At 37.2% G+C, this 20,459-nt stretch overlaps 1 protein-coding gene across 1 annotated transcript; it reads right to left on the reverse strand.

Moving 5' to 3' along the window:
* Window positions 1–4,357: 4,357 nt before the first annotated feature.
* On the reverse strand, window positions 4,358–17,649 carry LOC140234122 (NPC intracellular cholesterol transporter 2-like). The gene is made up of 4 exons (XM_072314199.1): window positions 17,179–17,649; window positions 12,536–12,637; window positions 11,507–11,679; window positions 4,358–8,835 (listed from the first exon to the last, which is right to left on the reverse strand). Exons 1-4 carry the CDS (start codon window positions 17,354–17,356, stop codon window positions 8,749–8,751), a joined length of 540 nt encoding a protein of 179 aa, XP_072170300.1. The 5' UTR covers window positions 17,357–17,649; the 3' UTR covers window positions 4,358–8,748.
* Window positions 17,650–20,459: the final 2,810 nt, after the last annotated feature.

Raw genomic sequence — 20,459 nt, forward strand, 5'->3', positions numbered from 1 at the left:
TGCATGCACACTCATAATCACTTTTTTTTTTCGTCGGGTAGAGGCAAGATACACACAAGCATTCAAACAGTCGTATACACAACACAGTCTTCTATTCAGACATTTCAACTAATCTTCGGTAAAAATAATGTAAAGCGTGTTTCATTTTACCTAAAATTCACTTAATTCACCATTCACGGCACACTTATACATGTAGTCTATCACGTTACTTCTTTTCTTCCTTGTGCCCACTCGCTTTAGTCCTGATCCTGTATATAACGTGTACTTTAAAAGCGTACTTACTCGTAGTGGTAGACAAACCAAACCACGTGATATCTTAGATCTGTAGCCATCATTTTGTACGCTCAGTAGTTTATAGCCTACAGTATTCTATTTGTACTTGCCAGTTTTTATTACAGTATTTTATTCTGTGTATTGTAACTATGTATATAGCCCTTGTATTATACTTTTGAACATGTGTTGTCCTCTCATACCCATGAAGGGGGTCGACAGAGATAATAAGATATCAAATATCAAAATATCCCTTCGAGGTATCATTGAGTTAGAGCACAAGGCAAGTTTTGGTGGCAAAATTGCCCATTTCTGTGTATTCACTTTTTTCCCTGAGGGTACGATCACTATCAGAGCACCTGCCTAAGATGGCAGATTCCTTCATTTTTTTCCTAAACTAGAAGTAGCTGAATCATTGACTTCTCTGATTTCATTGTATTTTGTTCAAATGCTTTGAAGATTATTGTGATTATCATACTGTGAATATATTATGTAGATTTTTATGTTCTGTACATGACTGCGTCGTCATTTCAAGTATGATTTCCATGAAAAAAAACCAACAAAATCAATCTCAAACTGAAACTGGATTATCGATGTTACTACAATAATGGTAATCATGACGATGATGGTGTTTATGTTGATGACGAGATGAAGATTATTAAATGATCCTCATAGCTCATACTAATAACTGTACTCATACTCATAACTATGTCAATGTTATGATTTATCTTCTATTCACTATTTCATTATTATTGCAAGTTTACCTTAAACTTTCTATCCGCACTTCCCTTCCTCCTATCAATGTTCCTTCTCATTCTGTGATTAACCACATTGCTCCTATGACAATACAATACAACACTCTCTCCCCGTGAGGCTCATGCAGAGCACTTACTCAAGTATGATATTACAAAGATTGAAAAAGAGACAAATATTTATTTAAAAGAATAGGCCTATAAATATTATTTAGAAAAAAATCAACCTTGCATCCATTACTTAGACGCCATACAACAAAGCAAACACAGGCATATACATATTCTTGTATACACAAATCATCCCCGCACATGATACATAACATGCATAGACATACACATACACCTATATACTTCAGAGCTGAAGATTGAATTTAGAATAGATATGTTTTCAGCGCCTTTTTAAAGGAGTTTGTAGATACACCACGAGATCAGTGACACACGCACGGAAATGAGGAGCAATACATGACATTAAAAGGACATATTTATGACCTATCACGCTGCCACTGTATCATAAAACTTGTGGGCTATGAACCATTTGGTTTCTGTTTTGTTGTAATTGCTGTTGCTGTCTTATCTAGAGATTTTTATTTTTTATTTTTTTATTTTTTGTGAGTTCAGGGTTGAGTCTCTCAGTTCTCAACGGCAACAAACAAGAGTGTGATAAGTAGAGCATTATGATCATCACCTGGCCATTCTGGGCCGTTGTCGGGGATCAATATCCATATAGGGTCTACGACCTATGAAATGATTGCCAATACACTGTAATAGTCAACACCACGTGTATAGAATGCCCCCAACCCCGGTGCATTGATAATGTATCAAACCACAAAGAGAGAGGAAGAGAAAATGAGACGGAGGAGAAGGAGACGGAGGAGGAGGCGGAGGAGGACATAGACAGATAGATAGATGGATAGATGGATAGACAGACAGAGAGGAGGGAGAAGAGGAAGAGGAAGAGGGAAGATGCTATTTCCTCGTTTAAGAAGTTCACCGGTTATCAATATAGGAAGGAAGGAAGGAAAGAAGATCCAACCCCTTTGATTAGTTAAGTATACAGTGTGTATACTTCACCACAAGTCCTAGTAAACTGTATGTTTTTAAGACGATACCAATATGGTGTTCTTCACGTCCAGTATTTCGTGAGGTGTAATTGATGTTTTATCGTTCAGATATCATCGCCACATGACACGATAGGGACGACGCCTCCAATCTCTTGAGTCGTGACCTCTGGTGGTGATAACTGATGGTGTGATTTGATAATTGTTCACAATTGGACCTATAAGTACGGAAATACGTGCGGATCAGCATCGTATGAGGAACTCGATGTTGATCAAGCAGTGTACACCACGTGACGTCATGAAGTAAACCTTGAAACTGAAAGCTCGCTACGTGGCTAATAATTCAGATATTTATGGACCTCTAAACATAAATCAATAGATAATCAGACGACTGTTCAACGGTTGAACATGAAATTACTGGCAGAGCCTCCATGAGATATGAGTGACATCTGATGAGCAAAACTATAAATGCTGAAATGTTTCAACTGTATTATGTGTATGCCATAATCTCACAAAAATAAACAATAAAAAATCTCTAGATAAGACAGCAACAGCAATTACAACAAAACAGAAACCAAATGGTTCATAGCCCACAAGTTTTATGATACAGTGGCAGCGTGATAGGTCATAAATATGTCCTTTTAATGTCATGTATTGCTCCTCATTTCCGTGCGTGTGTCACTGATCTTGTGGTGTATCTACAAACTCCTTTAAAAAGGCGCTGAAAACATATCTATTTTAAATTCAATCTTCAGCTCTAAAGTATATAGGTGTATGTGTATGTCTATGCATGTTATGTATCATCCCGTGCGGGGATGATTTGTGTATACAAGAATATGTATATGCCTGTGTTTGCTTTGTTGTATGGCGTCTAAGTAATGGATGCAAGGTTGATTTTTTTAAATAATATTTATAGGCCTATTCTTTTAAAATAAATATTTGTCTCTTTTTCAATCTTTGTAATACTATACTTGTGTAAGTGCTCTACATGAGCCTCATGGGGAGAGAGTGTATGCCATAATCTATGCGGTAAACTATGCGGTTACACTGGTACTGTACTAAGAACACTGTATGGGTATACTGGTGTTGTGAGAATCAAACTGCGTCCAATAAGATTTTGATAATGTCAAAAACGTATATGGTACATTGTAATTACATAATAAACTTTCCTGTGCACTGGTCTAGGATGGCATACGCTAAACAGGCCTATATGTATCTGGCAAGCAAGTATTAATTATCTTGACCACATTTTCACAAATAGTGTAAGGTCTAAAAAGAACAACATAAATCCACCAGGTCCTTACCTAATGATACATTAGATGGCATATCAACATTCAATATCAACACTCAAATATCTGCATTGTGTGTTTTGGCAAACGCTGTCCACGTTTCTAATGATTTGTAGCACTTAAGTCTCTTATGGTGTTCACGATGACTTTCTCTGAAAACTTTTCTAGGTTTTCTTCGTCTTCTGTGAGTGATCAAATATACATGTTACAATGTACTTTTGATTGTGTAAAGAAGTGAGAAAGTTGGAAATGAGGAGAAAAGAATGAGAACTCAATCACTTCTAACAAGGACGATACTCTGGCCTACTGCCGCAAAATGCAACATGTGACAATACTGATATTTCCTGGTGATAAACAAAATGTATGTAATTCAAATCAACATCCCTGTCTTGATTGTAGATTATCTCTCACCGAGATGAAAATTTAAAAAATAGACAAAACTTAAATTCAGATGATTTGCCATTTTTTTTGGGGGGGGGGGGGGGGGGGTATTTGCCACAATGGGGCAGTATAAAAGACTACCTGGTAGGCATGACAAGTCTCCCACTGTAATTTTTCTTCCTTGAAAGAAGGATCATTCGTATCATATGTACACGTATGTCAAAATCATGGCTGTCAGGTCTATCACCATCCTTGGTGTTGTGATGCCTTCATAAATGAATGTGTGTAGTAAGTGGTGATTTTCAAACAATACATTTCAGGCTTAAGTGCTCCCACCACAGACGATAACATGCTTGACTACCCACCCTGCCCTACACCTAGATCTACCTAACCTGCTCTACAGCTAAATAAAAAAAAAAAAAATCAATGGATCTCAAATCATGCAACAAAAAGAATACTAACTATACTTTCTTCTTGTTTTGGGTTGTTGTTGTTGTTGTTGTTTTTTTTTTTTGGGGGGGGGGTGGGGAGTTCATGTCATCACATGCATCAGTTTCATACCAGCATACCCACTACATGTATATAATTACGGTCTCACAGTCCACTGTTTCAAATATCAAAGTGAGCATTTATTGCAAAGTGATTATCATTTACTCGTCCACATGCTTCCATATATCAGGTGCATTATCTATGTTAATTATGTACAACCATATCAAATTTACATAGGTGAATCACACATCATCAGTGACAGATTAGCATAAAGCCTATATAGCTTTGAGAAAAATAACGAGATACTGGAGGGTAAGACAATTGATGTATCTCTAATAGGACAGGATCCTAGAAAAGTGGTATCATAATCATATGATACTATGACCAATAATACTTTTGTGCTTATGAAATACAAGTTTCAACTGTTTCTAAGTGCTTGGGACTGCGTGGCAGATGACACTGCACACACAAAGGCATCTTTCTGTACAGAGATACTTGTTCCTCTACCAAATTCAACCTCTGCAACGATAATATATATCATCACAAAATAAAGGCAACGGAAATAATCAAACACTGGACAGGAAATCAGAAACAATTATATCAACTAGCACAAAATATTCCATAATTGATAATCAGACTTCAAGATATATGCTTTTTGTCATTTTTGTCACTTACCCTCTTGAAGTTACATTGTTGCTCCTCCATTCCCAATGAATTAACACCAATGAAAACTTTTCACTCGATTTCTAAATGACAGCATAATAACGTTGATGCAGATAACACACTTGTCAGGTGGAACTAACATAATGTAAGAATCAAATATCACTTTGGGCTTTAGCATCACGATATCATCAATTAAACATACTACACATATAGATAAGAAAGTGCAAAAATATGTGCCACTGGTTAAATGCATTTGGAAATTGTAGTTACAATTTATACAGCCTAAACATTTTAATGTAGGCATTTGTAGAAAATGACTTGCTGTTTCGTAATTGAAGAGCTTGCTTCCAAAAGGCGCTAAATCCATCATTTTTCAATGGATTTAGTGCCTTTTGGAAGCAAGATTATACACATATGACAAAAAGAAAAAAAAATGATAGAGAAAACATATATTACCCACAAAGAAGCGATTCCAAAAAACAATTCACAGGATGAATAATCATCAAGATCCTATCAAAACTCAAATCCTAAAACTTGCAACAGTGGACTACATCACAGGAAAATTCAATCAAGTAGCTCTTTCATGGATAATACTTTTGATGGAAATCACAGGAGTTCAAGGATCACAATAAAACCAAGGCAATCATATCAGATACACTGTATTTGCTTAGCATAAAGCAAAACATGTGACTGTTAATCTACGCCACCCAAGGAACTCCCCATGTCATGTCGTTACAAAATTCCTCACTGGCATGGGCCACATATATTAAATCAGAAGTACAAGTTCAGTGCTATAAATTCAATACTCGCCGAGAAGCTTCTGCATACATATATATGATTAAAAAAAGAAGAACTATTCGACCAGGACTTCCTAAAACTCTCAGCATAGCATACAGAATACATTAAGTAGCTTTTAAATTTGTGTTTAACGCTACTTGCATGCCTAATATGCCTTCAGTGACAAAATGAGCATGTTGCAAAAGTGATACAAGAACAAAAACACTCACATAATATCATTATGATCACTGTCACTTTGGTCACTCTAACTGATTGATGCAGAAACTAGCAAATCAAGTCATAAGGTAAATATCTTGCTGGTGAATGTAAATGCAGACACATTAACCCTTTTGTGTGCCTTGAGCAAAAAAAAAAAACACACAACAACACTGCACTGTACACTGTATCCACGGTCCGAAGTCCTTACCGCACAAGGGGTTAATATTGATGTAAAAAGAGAAAGATAGATCTGTAGATAGGTATAGAGAAAACAGGCTTAGGGTCATGGTAAGAAGTGAGGGGAAACAAAAGACTGGTTATTGCTTATCAGCAGCAGGCTTGGAGTCCTTACAGAGGCATATTAAATGGCCCTTAAACCATCCCTTCATGAGCAGCATAAAATATACAATGTACATGAATCTACCAGGTTACAGAGTGATAAATCTGTGTATGCTCATAAGATATCAGTACTGTGAGCTTGATTTTTCCTTCATATGTGATTTCTTAAAATGTACAAAATAAAATAAAGGGGATCTTCTCTAATCCTCAAAACAGACATTTGATTACTACTTCGCCTAATCAGACATCCTTCATAACTGTCATTACAAATTCAAAAACAAGTGCTTTCCTTTTCTAAAGTCTCATGTACTTGACAATATTTGACAGATTTTCTCACATACAAAAAGACATTTGTGGCACGGCCAAAAAGTAGGCTGTACACACAACAGTGTCCAACAAAGTTTTCTGAAAAAAACTCACCAAAATAAAACTTTCAACTGAACAACACTTGTAATCAAACTGACCCACTCTTCCACATTCAAAGTGACATCAGACTGATTAAAAAAAACAACAGCACACAAATCAAAACGACCATAAGATGAGCGCTTTATGCCACAAACATAAAGTTAGGCCATGATCCCAATCTGCATCTTTAACTCTTTATGTGCCACGTTTGCACGCCAGACTGAGTCACCAGCATGCCAAGTTCGCATATTTTGCTCAAACCCACAAAAACCCGCCCAAACCGATCGATAAATCGCCACATGCCACAGTACAATGAAAGCGTTTCTTACCATTTAATTCCTGTCACATGTAGCTTGCATTGTATGTGGTTATTTACTATCATGCAACATTCTCTACTAGATTTGCCAGTAAATTCTAAGTTTTTAGGTCACTGCTTTGTGTGCAAATGTCATGCCTCTGCAATAATGTAGCTACATGTACTGGTCATTTGAAAGAAAAGTGATCATAGATTTTTTTTTTTTCTGCAATTTATAGCAAAGCAAAGTGTGGCATTTTCTCTACAACTTTGCTCATTACATGTCGTGGGTAACAAAAATGTACAAAAGTGACACAGATTTAATCAACGGAATGTTTTCTGAAAGCATAGCTACCTCGCAGTCTCAGAATAATGTGGCACACAGGGGGTTTACACCATGACACATAAAGAGTTAAACAAACAAATAAACAGGAATCTAGTCACTATCCTCGCATGTGTCATTCTGGCACACAATGGAGGCAAAGGACATACACACTTACCACTCTGGCATGTCTACAGTACCTTCTATTGACAAAAAACATTATCACAGGGATGTTCATCAAGGACTAATCCTTAGCCTTCTGACCTTTGCTGATTAAACTGTACGTACTTCATCACGGATGGCACTTAAATCTCTCTAGGCTATGCTTGCGTCACACAATCAAGGCCAAAGTCCATTACGTTAACTTAATAACTACTGTAAATACATCAACTCCCTCAAACAAATGTACATATATACCTCCATGTAGCAGTTGCATTGTACCTTGATTCTGCATCTAAAACTGCGCACATTATCCTCTGGACAAACTCTCAGTTAAGCCACTAAGACAGCATGTCTCCGCAATGGTTTCTCACAAACCTATAAGACAGCATTCACAAGGACACACATTTCCTTCAGCAGAACTGAAATTGTGGAATACAATACCCACCTACTGTAAAAGCTGTTATTTTCGTGAGGGTTGCATTTTCTCGAATTTTACAGATCACTGTTGGGTCGCTAATTCAACAACACAAAGATATTCACCACAAGCCTGGGTATTAGTGCACCTATAAATAGTCTTGGCATCAAGTCCTGAAAACAACATCTTGCAAAAATATCCATGACCTCCTTATTCACGAAAAACGTATGCAGAAAATAACAGCTTTCACAGTAATATGCTTATTAGATCCTTATTAATGTCTAATGCCAATCACTGTAAGTTCAGAGAAACACCCGAGCTCCCCACAACTAGCAGCATGCCTGGAACGGCAAATTATGTTAAGATTATGGGTTCAGGTAAAATGCAGATATTCAGTAATATATCACAGATGTAACAAGCAACATCACTGTGGAGTATCACAATAGGAGTTTATCTCAATGTTGCACTCTTACAAAATGAGCCATAGGGACATATATACCTATACCAGTGTTGCCTGTACTCGACAGAAGGCATTATTATGTTTTGAAGTATCATGAATTATCTAATGAGAGACCTACCTGGAATTATGTATAGTTCATGATCAAATTACCAGCAAGGTATACGCAGCAAGCTGTCAGAATAATTCTACTGGACGATCAGCCTACAAAATGAGTTGTCATCACAAATCATCACAGTCCACATGTGTCAACTTTGAGGCCATTTCCCCATGGGCAATAGACTTAAATGGCTCCAATTACTGTATCTACAGAGGTTGAGCTCTCACTGATTGCTGGAAACAGGAAAGCTATGCAACTTCCCAAAATGTAAAAACTGCCCATCATCGTAATATCAGCTGTCAGAAATGTGTGTGGAGATGGAAGCTCAAGTGGGCTGAATGGTGGACACAGTGTACTAATTAGTAATTTTCACAAGCACATCGATGCAGAGGGCTTCCTGATCTTGTCCATCATAGAGGTACCACAGAACCACTAACTGTATCTGCAGAGAGAAACGAAATACAGTGATAGCTTTTCAATGAACATGAACAAGAAGTAAAATAAATGAATGAAGTTAGGCTTGATGCATTTACACATCTTCAAACTCTCCTACAGCATAATTCCTGTGAATTAAGGCCTAACAAAAATGTAACTCCCTAAAGCAATTAAAATGTTCAAATTGATGGCACACTATATAAAATATTGGTTTGCAGTTTATACTTGAACAGTTATTACAGAATGGTTTTTCTTCATTTTCCTTGGATCAAATGTGAAGGTCAAAGCTTAAATAACAATTTTTTAAAAATTGTTTTACAAAGTCAATCAAGGCAGCAATCTGTCAATCATCACTGGGCTCAATCTGTCTGCAGTCATGCAATATGACACATTATCATCTACGTTTTAGAGGCACATTAAAAAACGCCTACATGTATTGTTGTCCGCTCATTTTTTACTGTGCAATATGGGAGCATATTTAAGGAAATGCATAGGCCAATGTATTAATTCCCCATAGGCTACCACTGTTACTGGCCGTTCAATAATTGTTTTATATTGGATGGCTATGAATGGGATACCAGGGAATATTGCGTGGGGGAGGGCGAATATTGCATGAATCAAAGATGAGTGAAATATTGGCCCTAATGAGTACAATATTCACTGGCATTCCATGAATTAAAGTCATCCAATATTATTATCATCTATAATCATTATCTAGAGATGGCATAATGAAGCTGGGGTGACAAGACCTTGTATCTGCAATTTTGGTGAAAATGACTTTTTTGCATTAATGGTCAGATAATCACTTAAGTGATGTCCTGTCCAAATCCTACAATGTAGATGTCTTACCCCTAAAATGAAGCCACCATGGCATGTCAAAGGAATGTCTATCCCATAGGATACAGTGCTTTGGCTGCCATGTTTTTTTGCTCTCCTGAACATTTGACATTTTGTAGATATGAGGTCTTGTCGCCCCAGTAATGATAAACTGTAAAAAAGTACCATACTTTTAGATTTTGAAGTGGACTTTGCACTGAAAAAGGAGGGATTTGCACTGCACTTGCGTATGTAGCAAGATGTTTGCACGCTCGTGAATTGTAACAATGAAGAGTTTGTGCACTAATAGTACATACCAAGCATTCACCGACGAGTTCACTGATGAGCCAATGGAATATGGTGCATTATTGCACAGCCAATAATAACAGTAGCCTTTGGGGAATTGATGTATTCACCTATGGATGTGTTTTGTTCAGTATGCTCTTGTATTGCACAGTGAAATCAAGCAAACGAGAATATGCATTTTTATTGCGCCGTCGAAACATCCTACTGTAGATGATAATTCCTGATATTGCACAGTAAAAATTCATTGTCATCCAATATACTATAATATAACTGTAGGAGTACATGTACATGTATTTTATCTCTTCTTCACTTAATCATTCAAATAAAATCTAATATCACCATGATTTCCACAGAACTTGTGATCCATTCGAACACAATTACAACATCCATTCTTGCAGGGGGATGAAACCCACACATACAGTGGATTGACTGAATGCAGCGATAAATATCAAAATCCAAGAATCCATTACGATGTTATGAATTTTTATATTTTTGGAACAGCCATCACTGAATGAGAAGACTACTACAGTTCATGATGTCACACATGGAAAACTATCATATCAAAAGAAAAGACCAAACGATTAATGTTTTTACATGAAAAGTACACATTCCCTCAACTTGCTACTGGCTCATGTTAAGGGTAATATTATTCCCCCTTCTTCCTGAAAGAGGTAAATCAAGTGCTCTTTCATTACGCTTGAGAAATGAAAATACAGTGCACTCCCGTTATAACGAAATGCTCGGGACCGGCAGTTTTCTTTCGTTATAACGAAATTTCGTTTTAACCGAACAAATACAATATATAACGAAAACAAGGAAGCCACGCATATATGATATTCTGTTTGTTGAATACTCGTCATACACTGGAAAGCTATGTAAACAATAAAAAAAATAGTTAATCTACTTCAGATTATTGTATTTATACAATAAAGCAAGTTCCCCTCGGAAACTGTGCGTGACACACCAAGCGAACACACAGTGATGTGACGCGTTCGCCCATGCAGAGACGCTGTAAATGCCTTGTTCCGCTACGCATTTTCGAAAGCGATCTGCATTTCGTTATAAACGGAGCACATTTCTTTTGTATTTCTTTGTCAGTGGTGCTCGGAAAAGACTTCGTTATAACGAAAATTTCGCTATAACCGTGTTCGCTATAAGCGAATTTTGTACCATAAACTTTAATGGCGCTAATTTTGGGACCAGAAGTTTTACTTCGTTATAACGAAATTTCGTTATAACCGTGTTCGTTGTAACGGGAGTGCACTGTATGATGAATTTTGGTTGTATTTTCTTTACATTGTTTTTCCATATTTTTAAATGTCATAAAATGTTGCAGTTTTATCATCCAGCAATGGAAGCAAAAAAAAAAAAAAAAAAATCTTTGACAATATATAGAGACTTTTTAACTGATTGATTTCCTCACTCTTTGTTGATTTAGTTCTACCAATATTGCTGCATTCCCTCAATTCCATGTACAATGTATATTTGGGTTTCATTCTCCTGTAAGGTTTTCAAGATGAATGCAGAGAAACATAAAACCCTCTTAGCTTTCTTACGTCTGGGTACACAGATTCAATGAGGAGGTTGGTCTTGTATGTGTACGTTGCACCAGACTTAGTGGGGCATGTGACGCCTGTTGTGCATGCATCTGGATTGGGGAGTGGAAATTTCACGTCCACTCCAGCAATGACACCATAGACCTTTGCAGTCACATTGGAAGTAACCTCCTCTGCAGCAAAATGAGAACAAAAGACACAGCTTCGCAATTACCTGCGATAAAGGTCAGCTTGTGATGACTGGCAATGAATGCAGATGGTCAGCGAAGAGAACATCAATGTGAGAGTTGGCTTGTGGATACATGATACACATAAATCTGCACAGGGCATAGATTTTTGCTTAGCTACTCAAATGGCCACTTCAATTCTACCCGCAAATATACATCTGTTGGGCAATGACACATACAGTCAAACCTGACTACAGTGGCCACCCAAGGGAGAGAAAAAAAAGTGGCCATTATAGACAGGTTGTAGCTGCTAATGACATGTTCTTTAACATGCTTGCTGTATAAAACAGATGGCCGCTATAGACAGGAGATCACTAAGACAGGTTTGATTGTATTTTGAAAGGTGATACTAGAGACATCATTATTTTTGCAGTATCATGCACTGAGCAGTTCAAAACATACATGTATTTTGCAGGTTCTTAATTTTGCACTGACTGTGCAATTGCTTACTACTATGTGATTAGACATTTCCATGCATGAAACTGGGGTGTTGCCAGATTGCCCTGAAATTTTATCATGAATACAACTAACAAGAATGCATACCTATACTGTATAATTCATACAGTCAGACCCAAATTGCAGTCGTCTCGTCAAAGTTCACCTTTCAAGCAGTTATTCTAAAGCCTGACAACCATTTTTGCTGACCTTGTTAAGTGTTGAGCATGAGAAACATTGTAGGATGATAAAGACCATATTGTTTTTTCCTTTTTTGTAAACCAGAAGCAAAAGGAATAAAATCCATACTGGGCATTCTTTCATAGGCTAAGCGGAGCATAATTAAATTGATTTCCACTTCACTCACCTGCAATGAAATCAATTTGCACTGAAACATTAGTCCCCTTCTTCAGAATGCATGGAGGTGTGCTGCAACCTTCTACAATGACGTTCTTCACCTTGAACTTATCTGTGAAAACAAAAGCACGAGCCATAAAGGAATATTACTTTTCACATGATTATGTAAACTAATGATAGCATTTCGTTTTAGCATCATATTTCTGAAAAACAAAAACAAACAAATAAATAAACAAAAACAAAAAAACAACCCACAAAAATAAATGTATGTGTTACTGTCATATCTGAGAAGCTGGGTATACATGTGCAGTTTATATTTACATGTAAATGGAGCCTTGTGAATGTGATGTGATATTTTAGACTCAGGTATACACTGTACTACATAGATTAGCAAGGAGAATGCATAGGAATGTTTATAAAACCTGTAGATAAAATTTAAACACACAAAGTTAGATGATCAAAACTATGGACAAGTATCTATAGGGACTGTACACATGTTTTGGTTAAAACCTAACTTCAGGTTTCTAACATTTTTGGTGAGTTTAAACCTCTTATGAAATACGAAAGAATGTGTAATTCCAAAAGGAATTACAAGTTCATTTGATGAAAATTAGTTCTCAAATGGCTGAGATACTCAAAACAGAGTAATCCGAATAAAAGGTGGGACCCACCTTTTATTACAATGGCTTCATTTCACTTTTTTTTTTTTTTTTGATTTCTCAGCCATTCCAAAATTGATTTTCATCAAATAAACTTTGAATTCCCCTAGAATGGTATGCTCTGTACTATTTCATAAGTAGTTTCTTGGTACCAGTACTTCACAAAAGGTTAAAAGCCCAATCCTCAGCTCAACCTGAGGATAACCTCTTTCAGATGTTATATCTACTTACTGCTTGGGACCAGCAGTTATATTTTGTAATACTGAAATTCTGTTATAGCCCAACATATTACATGTATTATGAATTGTTGCTGTTGTTCAACATTCTTTATTATATTAATAAACAATGTAACATGAAAGGCCTAGGTTGTCTCCTGGATTAAACAGGAGGCACAAGTCAAAGACAAAGGACAACACAGAAGAACATGAAAATACATCTTACATAGTAAAAGAAACATTCAACAAGTACAGTTACATTATAATCACAAACAAATTGACCAAAAAAATAAATTTATACACAAACTAATTACAATATGTATTATTTGATTTCAAAACATACATTTCTATCACAATGATGCAACTTTGTCCCATTCCATTTTTTCATCTCTTTACCTTTTACTATATAAATCATGCTCTTTAACCTTTCTCTCTCTCCCTCTCTCTCTCTTCTCTCTCTCTACCTTCCCCTCCTACCTTTCATATACCTTTCTTTTACTCCATTACCCATTAATTCATTTAACAACTTATTAATTTCTTCTCCAAAAACTCCACTTTTACTTTCTCAGTAAAAATAACAACAATCCATTGTACCCAATCATATAACATAAAATATTATATAATACAATCATATATTAACAATAAAGTAAATCTCAAATTCTTTTTTCCTTGTACATGTATAAACCTAAACATAAAATCTTAACACTAAAAAAAAAACTTTACTAATGATATACAGCGTAAATAATTTTTATCCTATCTAAAATCATCAAACGCCATACAGTACACACTCATGATAAATCAAACCCCAAATACTGGTTTTTATTTTCACAGTGTAAGAAAAACTTTGACATTCCACGTGGGTGCTCTACGTGCATTATAGATGGCATAAGAGGAAACAATGGATATTTTAGACAGGGCCTGGTTCATTTTTGCCTACCACATTTATCTGCAAACATTAGTATGGAACAGATTTTCTTTTTGTTTTCTTTCAAAACTAGTCCTCGGAAGCCAATTGCGAAGCAAATGAGATCACATTAATATAGACTACAGTTTTTGGATTTGACTATTTTACTTCAAACTTTAAAACAACTGTGTTAATTATAACCGGAGGACATTGTATTAGACAAATAAGACCTTTATACTCAATGGTGCAGCATAAAGAAAATACTAGTATGTTTTTCATGTAGCATTTCACATGGTGGCGCCTTTTATTGACTGCAATAGAAAACGAAAGAAAATGGAACAATTAATAGTCTACTTCTAAAAGAGTCATCACCAAACTATAGACATTGGATTTAAATATTCAATGACATTTTACCTTGGTTTCAGAGGAGTGTAATTCTGGATTTACAACTGCTTGTCGAGAGATGCTGAACACATCTTATTTCAATCGATTACCAAATAAAAACTTCAGAAAAAAAAAGGTTCATTTCTTTTACCCAGCAAATATCCATTACAACCATCGAAGGGCTTCTTGAGATTTGAGAAATTACATGCAAGCATTTTTTTCACAAATCGGTTGACGTAATGAAAGCAAACCTCTCCTGAACAAAACCAAAACATGGACTCCATGGAGACACGAAGGTAAAAAAAAAAAAAAATGAAAACAAACCCTTGTATGAATATCGGTACAAACTGATCATGCTGACCCTCACCATTGTATGCAGTGCTTTTAGATGATGGTAATACATTGTACATTTTATACATGTAGGCCTATGGTTGGACTAACTATACACAGCCCAGTCGCTGTACATGGTACGTCGCGACAGGGCTGTACGCACGCGACCACCAATCACTAGGAGAGCGACGTAATCGTATCACGATAGCTTTGACTTTTGATACTTATGATCATTTTTGTCACCTCAAACTCATCGAGTATACTCTTCAATATTTACTCTACATCTGATGCTATCAGTATTCAAATGTACGTAATGAAACTTACCGAAATTGATCATCATATCCAGCATGTCCACACCGTACATAATCTTTCACGCCAGGCCAAGCTTAGATATCGGATGGTCACGTGATGTGAATGCCCTTTCAAAAGGTCGCGCTGTCGACCGTGCTGCTACACTCAAGCAGCGTACGCACGGTTACTAGTATACAGCTATAAACTGTACTGGGCTTGGCGGCGGCTGGCGTCTGGTCGGGCGAGGAACATTGAGCTCCATACCACGGTTATTGTGTAGCAGACGCCAAGGTTTGTTCGACACTTTCAACGCACACGCGCTCGCTCTGGAGCACATCCGGTCACGCATGCGCATAAGTCAAGGCGCCATTTTGAATCCTGCAACGACGAAGCCCGACGGTCAGGAATTGCGCCAGAAAGTGTCATTTATTTGTTCCACGGACTTATCGCAAGTGGTCTCCATGGACCCAGTGTGGCGAACTATTCTTCTGTAATAGAAACATGCATTTAACGTGAGTAAAGTATTCTGTTTAAAGGAGAAAAGTATACATGTTCCTAAGTTTTGTAGTTGTGTTGAGGTTCCTCACTTCGAGGCTGCATGCCGTGCTCGTCAGACGCTGTTTTCGCATATTGTAGCGTAACAGTGTCTGGTCGGGCTATGGTTGGACCTACAAATATGTACTACTCATTCACCACTTTTTGATTCAAAAAATACCTTGTCAGCCCTATCTTAGAAAATATTTAGTTTCACTTTAGGGGCCTAATTTAATTTCGCTATGGCAGAAAATACATGTACTTTAAAACACAATATTTTGCGGCATAAAATTTTCACGAATTGGGGCCGACGGCCTTTTTCGCAGCATGAAATTTTCAAGAGTACGAGTTGCCTCTAACATTCAATGAATATAGTGTACACATGAATTTTTGCATGCATTTTACCTTTGCTAATCTTGGCTTTCGTGAAATCAAAATGCATGCCAACATTCCTCGTTTTACAGTACCACAGATTCATAATATGGGTTCAGATTGATTGACTTTCATCGTATGCGCGGAATTCTCATCGACAAACGCAAGTGACATTTTTTACTGTGTACCTGTGCAAACTCATCATTAAATAGACCACCTGTTCTCCCATTGATAAAAGTAAGCATGTACATCTAACGTTAGTGTGAATGGCAAAGACGTGAAAACCAAGAGGATTTTCTTCAATTCCTTTTCCTCTCGTTTTCCATGGGTTGTTTAGACGGTCTACCTGTATCCCGATCCCCCTAATTTCTCTTGATTTGTATTTTAATATGTTCGAATATTCCAGCGTATTGCGCCCCATCCCAAGGAATGCATTTTTTTTTTTTTTTTTTAATTCTTATATGGCGAGAAAGTCTTTGCGCCAGGTTGGTTGATCTTAAAAGGTGGTCCATCGATGACTCGAGTAGTTAGTAGATTTATTTTTTACAGTAGGAACCTACTAACTACGTTAGAGTTCTACGTACTCACTACTAGCCGCTAGACTTGTACACCTAGAATTTATGCCTACTTTGATACTAGATCTACAAGAGTACATGTTGTATGTCAAACTATGAATATGACGACAACGATGATGATGATGGTACATGACATGTATGACAATGATGATTATGATGGTTAGACCTCTAACTGTTAGAACGGAGAAGTCTAACGTTACATGTAGTTTCTGACGATGGTGATCAGCAATGATGATGCCATTTTGGCTGGCCTTCGTTCTACTAACGTTACAATGCCCAATACAATGGCTTTAAATTCTTCAGTCTCTGTTTCCCCAGTTACATAGGCCTACACAAATAATTTACACAACAATGAGAAACGACAGGACATGTACGAACAGAAGTCTCACCATTTGGGGCTGAACAATCTTTGTAGATGGCTCCTGCTGACTTGGTTTCAATGGGTAGTGTTTCAATCACTTTGGCAGGGCGAAGTTCGACCATCGATATTTTAAACGGAGCAGGAGCTGACTGCACCACGCCAATAACTGAAACCAGGCACAAAACTGCAAAGAAAATTGCCTTCATCTTGACCCTTGATGAATTGCTGCACACTGCAATATGAATATGATGTCAAGAGGAAAACGTCTGCTGGTGCTGGCGTGAACCTGTCTCTAGAATAGAAATTATAATGTGGACTGAATCAAGTCCCTTTTTACCAGACCAATCTAAGTGTATGCCGATGAAAGATTAAGGAGTTCTAAGACAGAGAGCTGCCAGGTGGATGGATCAGTGGAGCTATGTGAAGTCTCAGTGCAGTCGCTCGGACCATAACAGCTTCATGTGATCTTCCGATCTGGTTCCCACCCACGCCACGAGCGAGCAAGATAACATGACACGATTTGCTGGGTGCATGTGGGAAGCTCTAGCAGGATTGAAGCAAAGCGCAAAGAATTGTTCAGTCCGCCCAAGTAACTGGAAAAAAAAAAATGTGAACCAGCGTTGTTATGCGGAAGTGCGGTCTCGTCCGCCCCAATTTCGCTGTGTGATAATACATGCTCACCATGCATCCCTGTGAAAAAAAGATTTTCGCCAAGATTATCAAAAATGTTACTATTGCTTTTTTATTTGTTTTCAACAAACGCCCACTAAGTATTCAATGGGAAGTTTCTCCAAATGTGGCATGTGGATTAATGAATGCAGCGATACGTATACTCAAGGGTAGGCCTATATACTCGTACTCGTATATTATAAAGCAGTATACATAGTGAAAGTTTGAGGAAAACCAAACTTTTAAAAGCAAAAATAAAGAGTATCAAAAAAGTGTCGCCTTTTATCTAATGAAAAGTATGCATTCCTTTGACATGGTACTGACATTATTCGCCCTGCTTTCTAAAAAAAGGTGATAAAGTAAATTGCTATTTGATTATAGGCCTATAAAATGAATTCATGTACATGTATTATAAAAAAAGTCTACGTAATATATGTATATATATATATATATATATATATATATATATATATATATATATATATATATATAAATATGGGCCGTCGCATCTTAGTAGTGTGTATAACGAGAGTAAAGGTTGCTTTTGAATCCTCACAATTTGATTTTACTTCGAGCTTTCGGGCTCTGCCCTTTATCAAGAAGTGTGAGATGCACAGTTCACATTTGGCCTGGTTACATGCCGGCAGTTAATTGGCAGCCGGTTGTGGGGAACCGAAACATTTGTGCTGAGGTGAGGTGTTGTGTGTGTGCTAGGATGGCAGCTAAGTATATTGTAGCGAACAACGGGGCCTTGGCACTTATGCAGACCGAGCCGACCGTCCGTTTGATCGAAATATACGATCACTCTATTGAAGAGGATAAAACCTGAAGTTTCCTACCACTTGTACGTCACCAGTCTACACCTCATGACCTTGCACTTCCCACCATCTGATTCAAAGGCACATTCTCACTCTCATATCTAATTCACCCAGCACACTGACAAGTGAATTTTCACTCTCACTCCCGACGTCGTTTCTAGAGTGCGTCGTTCTTTGTCATCATTTAGAAAGTACGTCGTTTCCCGACGTCCGCCTTTGTACTTCGTCATTCTGCACCTTAGTCCAGAAGTACGTCGTCCTCCGACGTTTGTTCGCCCTGGAATTACGCCGTTTGTACTTTTCATTTCCCAAAGTACTGTACTTCGTTCTCCGACGTCAGTTTTGGAAGCACGTCGGACGTACTAAAACTGTCTTGTCCTTTCCAAAGTACTGAACTTCGTTCTCCGACGTCCGTTCTGGAAGTACGTCGGACGTACTTGTCCCTTCCAAAGTACTGAACTTCGTTCTCCGACGTCCGTCCAGATATTCAGTTATCCCACGGTGCAGCAAAGCCCGCTCGAGAATGCTCGCAAAGGCTGCTGGACGAGTTGCCTTCTAGTGCGGCGCCACCGGTGGGCATCTTAGTTTCGTCGGCATTCAGCATTCATTCCAACCAATACCTATCTTGTACTGAACACAAATGCATCACAACCTCCGAGGCGATGTACCGGAACACCAACTTGTTTATTTTCAGGTACAGTGTGTACATGTTCTCAATTAGAACATCTTTAAGTGTACAAGACACAAAGTTCAATCTCAATCCTCCTCCTCTTTGGTCAGAGTGTATGAGCAGAGTGTAGTGCAGGTATTGTTTCATACACGTTACTCACTGAAACGGTATGAGGTTGCTACTAGTACCTGTGTGGAATTATTATAGACATGGTTATCAATTTCCCCTAAAATGTCCTTTATTCTTTCTTTGTTTTTACACAGAATTAAGCTATCCTTTTAAACTCTTCGCAGTTTGATTGAAATCATTTAAATCAAACATCAACACCATATTCAGTCCCATAACTGATCATGTTTACTAATTAATCAACGTTAATTGTCTAAAATGTGTCATATGGCCAACCTGTATACACACGTATACACACACAATGCTAAATGTATGTATCAAACCTCTGTAACACAACTTTGAACTAACTGTAGGAATTATCGCTGCACTTATCATCCATACTTTTATCACTATCTGAATCTCCACAAAAACCACTAATTGACAAATAATCATCAATACAGAAAACTGACTTAAAGGAACAAATCAAACACTCTTTTAGAATGCATAGCTTGTTACATGTATAAATCAGCACAAAGTAACCACGACTACATTTTGTTACTGAATTCCTATGAACACATTTCGCTCTTATAATGGTTTCTCACAAATGTCAAAGGAAATGCACTACACACTACACAAAATAAATATCATTTTGTTACAATATATATATATATATATATTTATATATATATACTCTCTCTCTCTCTCTCTCTCTCAGAGAGAGGGACAGATGTGAAAGCGTACTATCACTTTTATGATTAATATCAATATTATCATCATTATTGTTATTATCATCACCATCATATCATTATCATTGCTACCATTATTCTCTTGTCTGAAAGGACAGAGAAAAGCCCCTTATAAACTGAATGAATGAATGAATTTGAATTCATTATCCAATGGATTTCATATCATAACCATTGAGGTTGATTGTTTATAATTACGCAGTCACATGGAAAAATGCAAGGATAATAAGGAGCCAGAAAATAGCATGAATGCTAGTCGAGTCTGGCCCCTTGAAGTTCAGGCAGTTTCAAAGTCTTTTTTCTC

Source organism: Diadema setosum, chromosome 1 (assembly GCF_964275005.1).
Source record: "Diadema setosum chromosome 1, eeDiaSeto1, whole genome shotgun sequence".
NCBI classification, from domain to species: domain Eukaryota; kingdom Metazoa; phylum Echinodermata; class Echinoidea; order Diadematoida; family Diadematidae; genus Diadema; species Diadema setosum.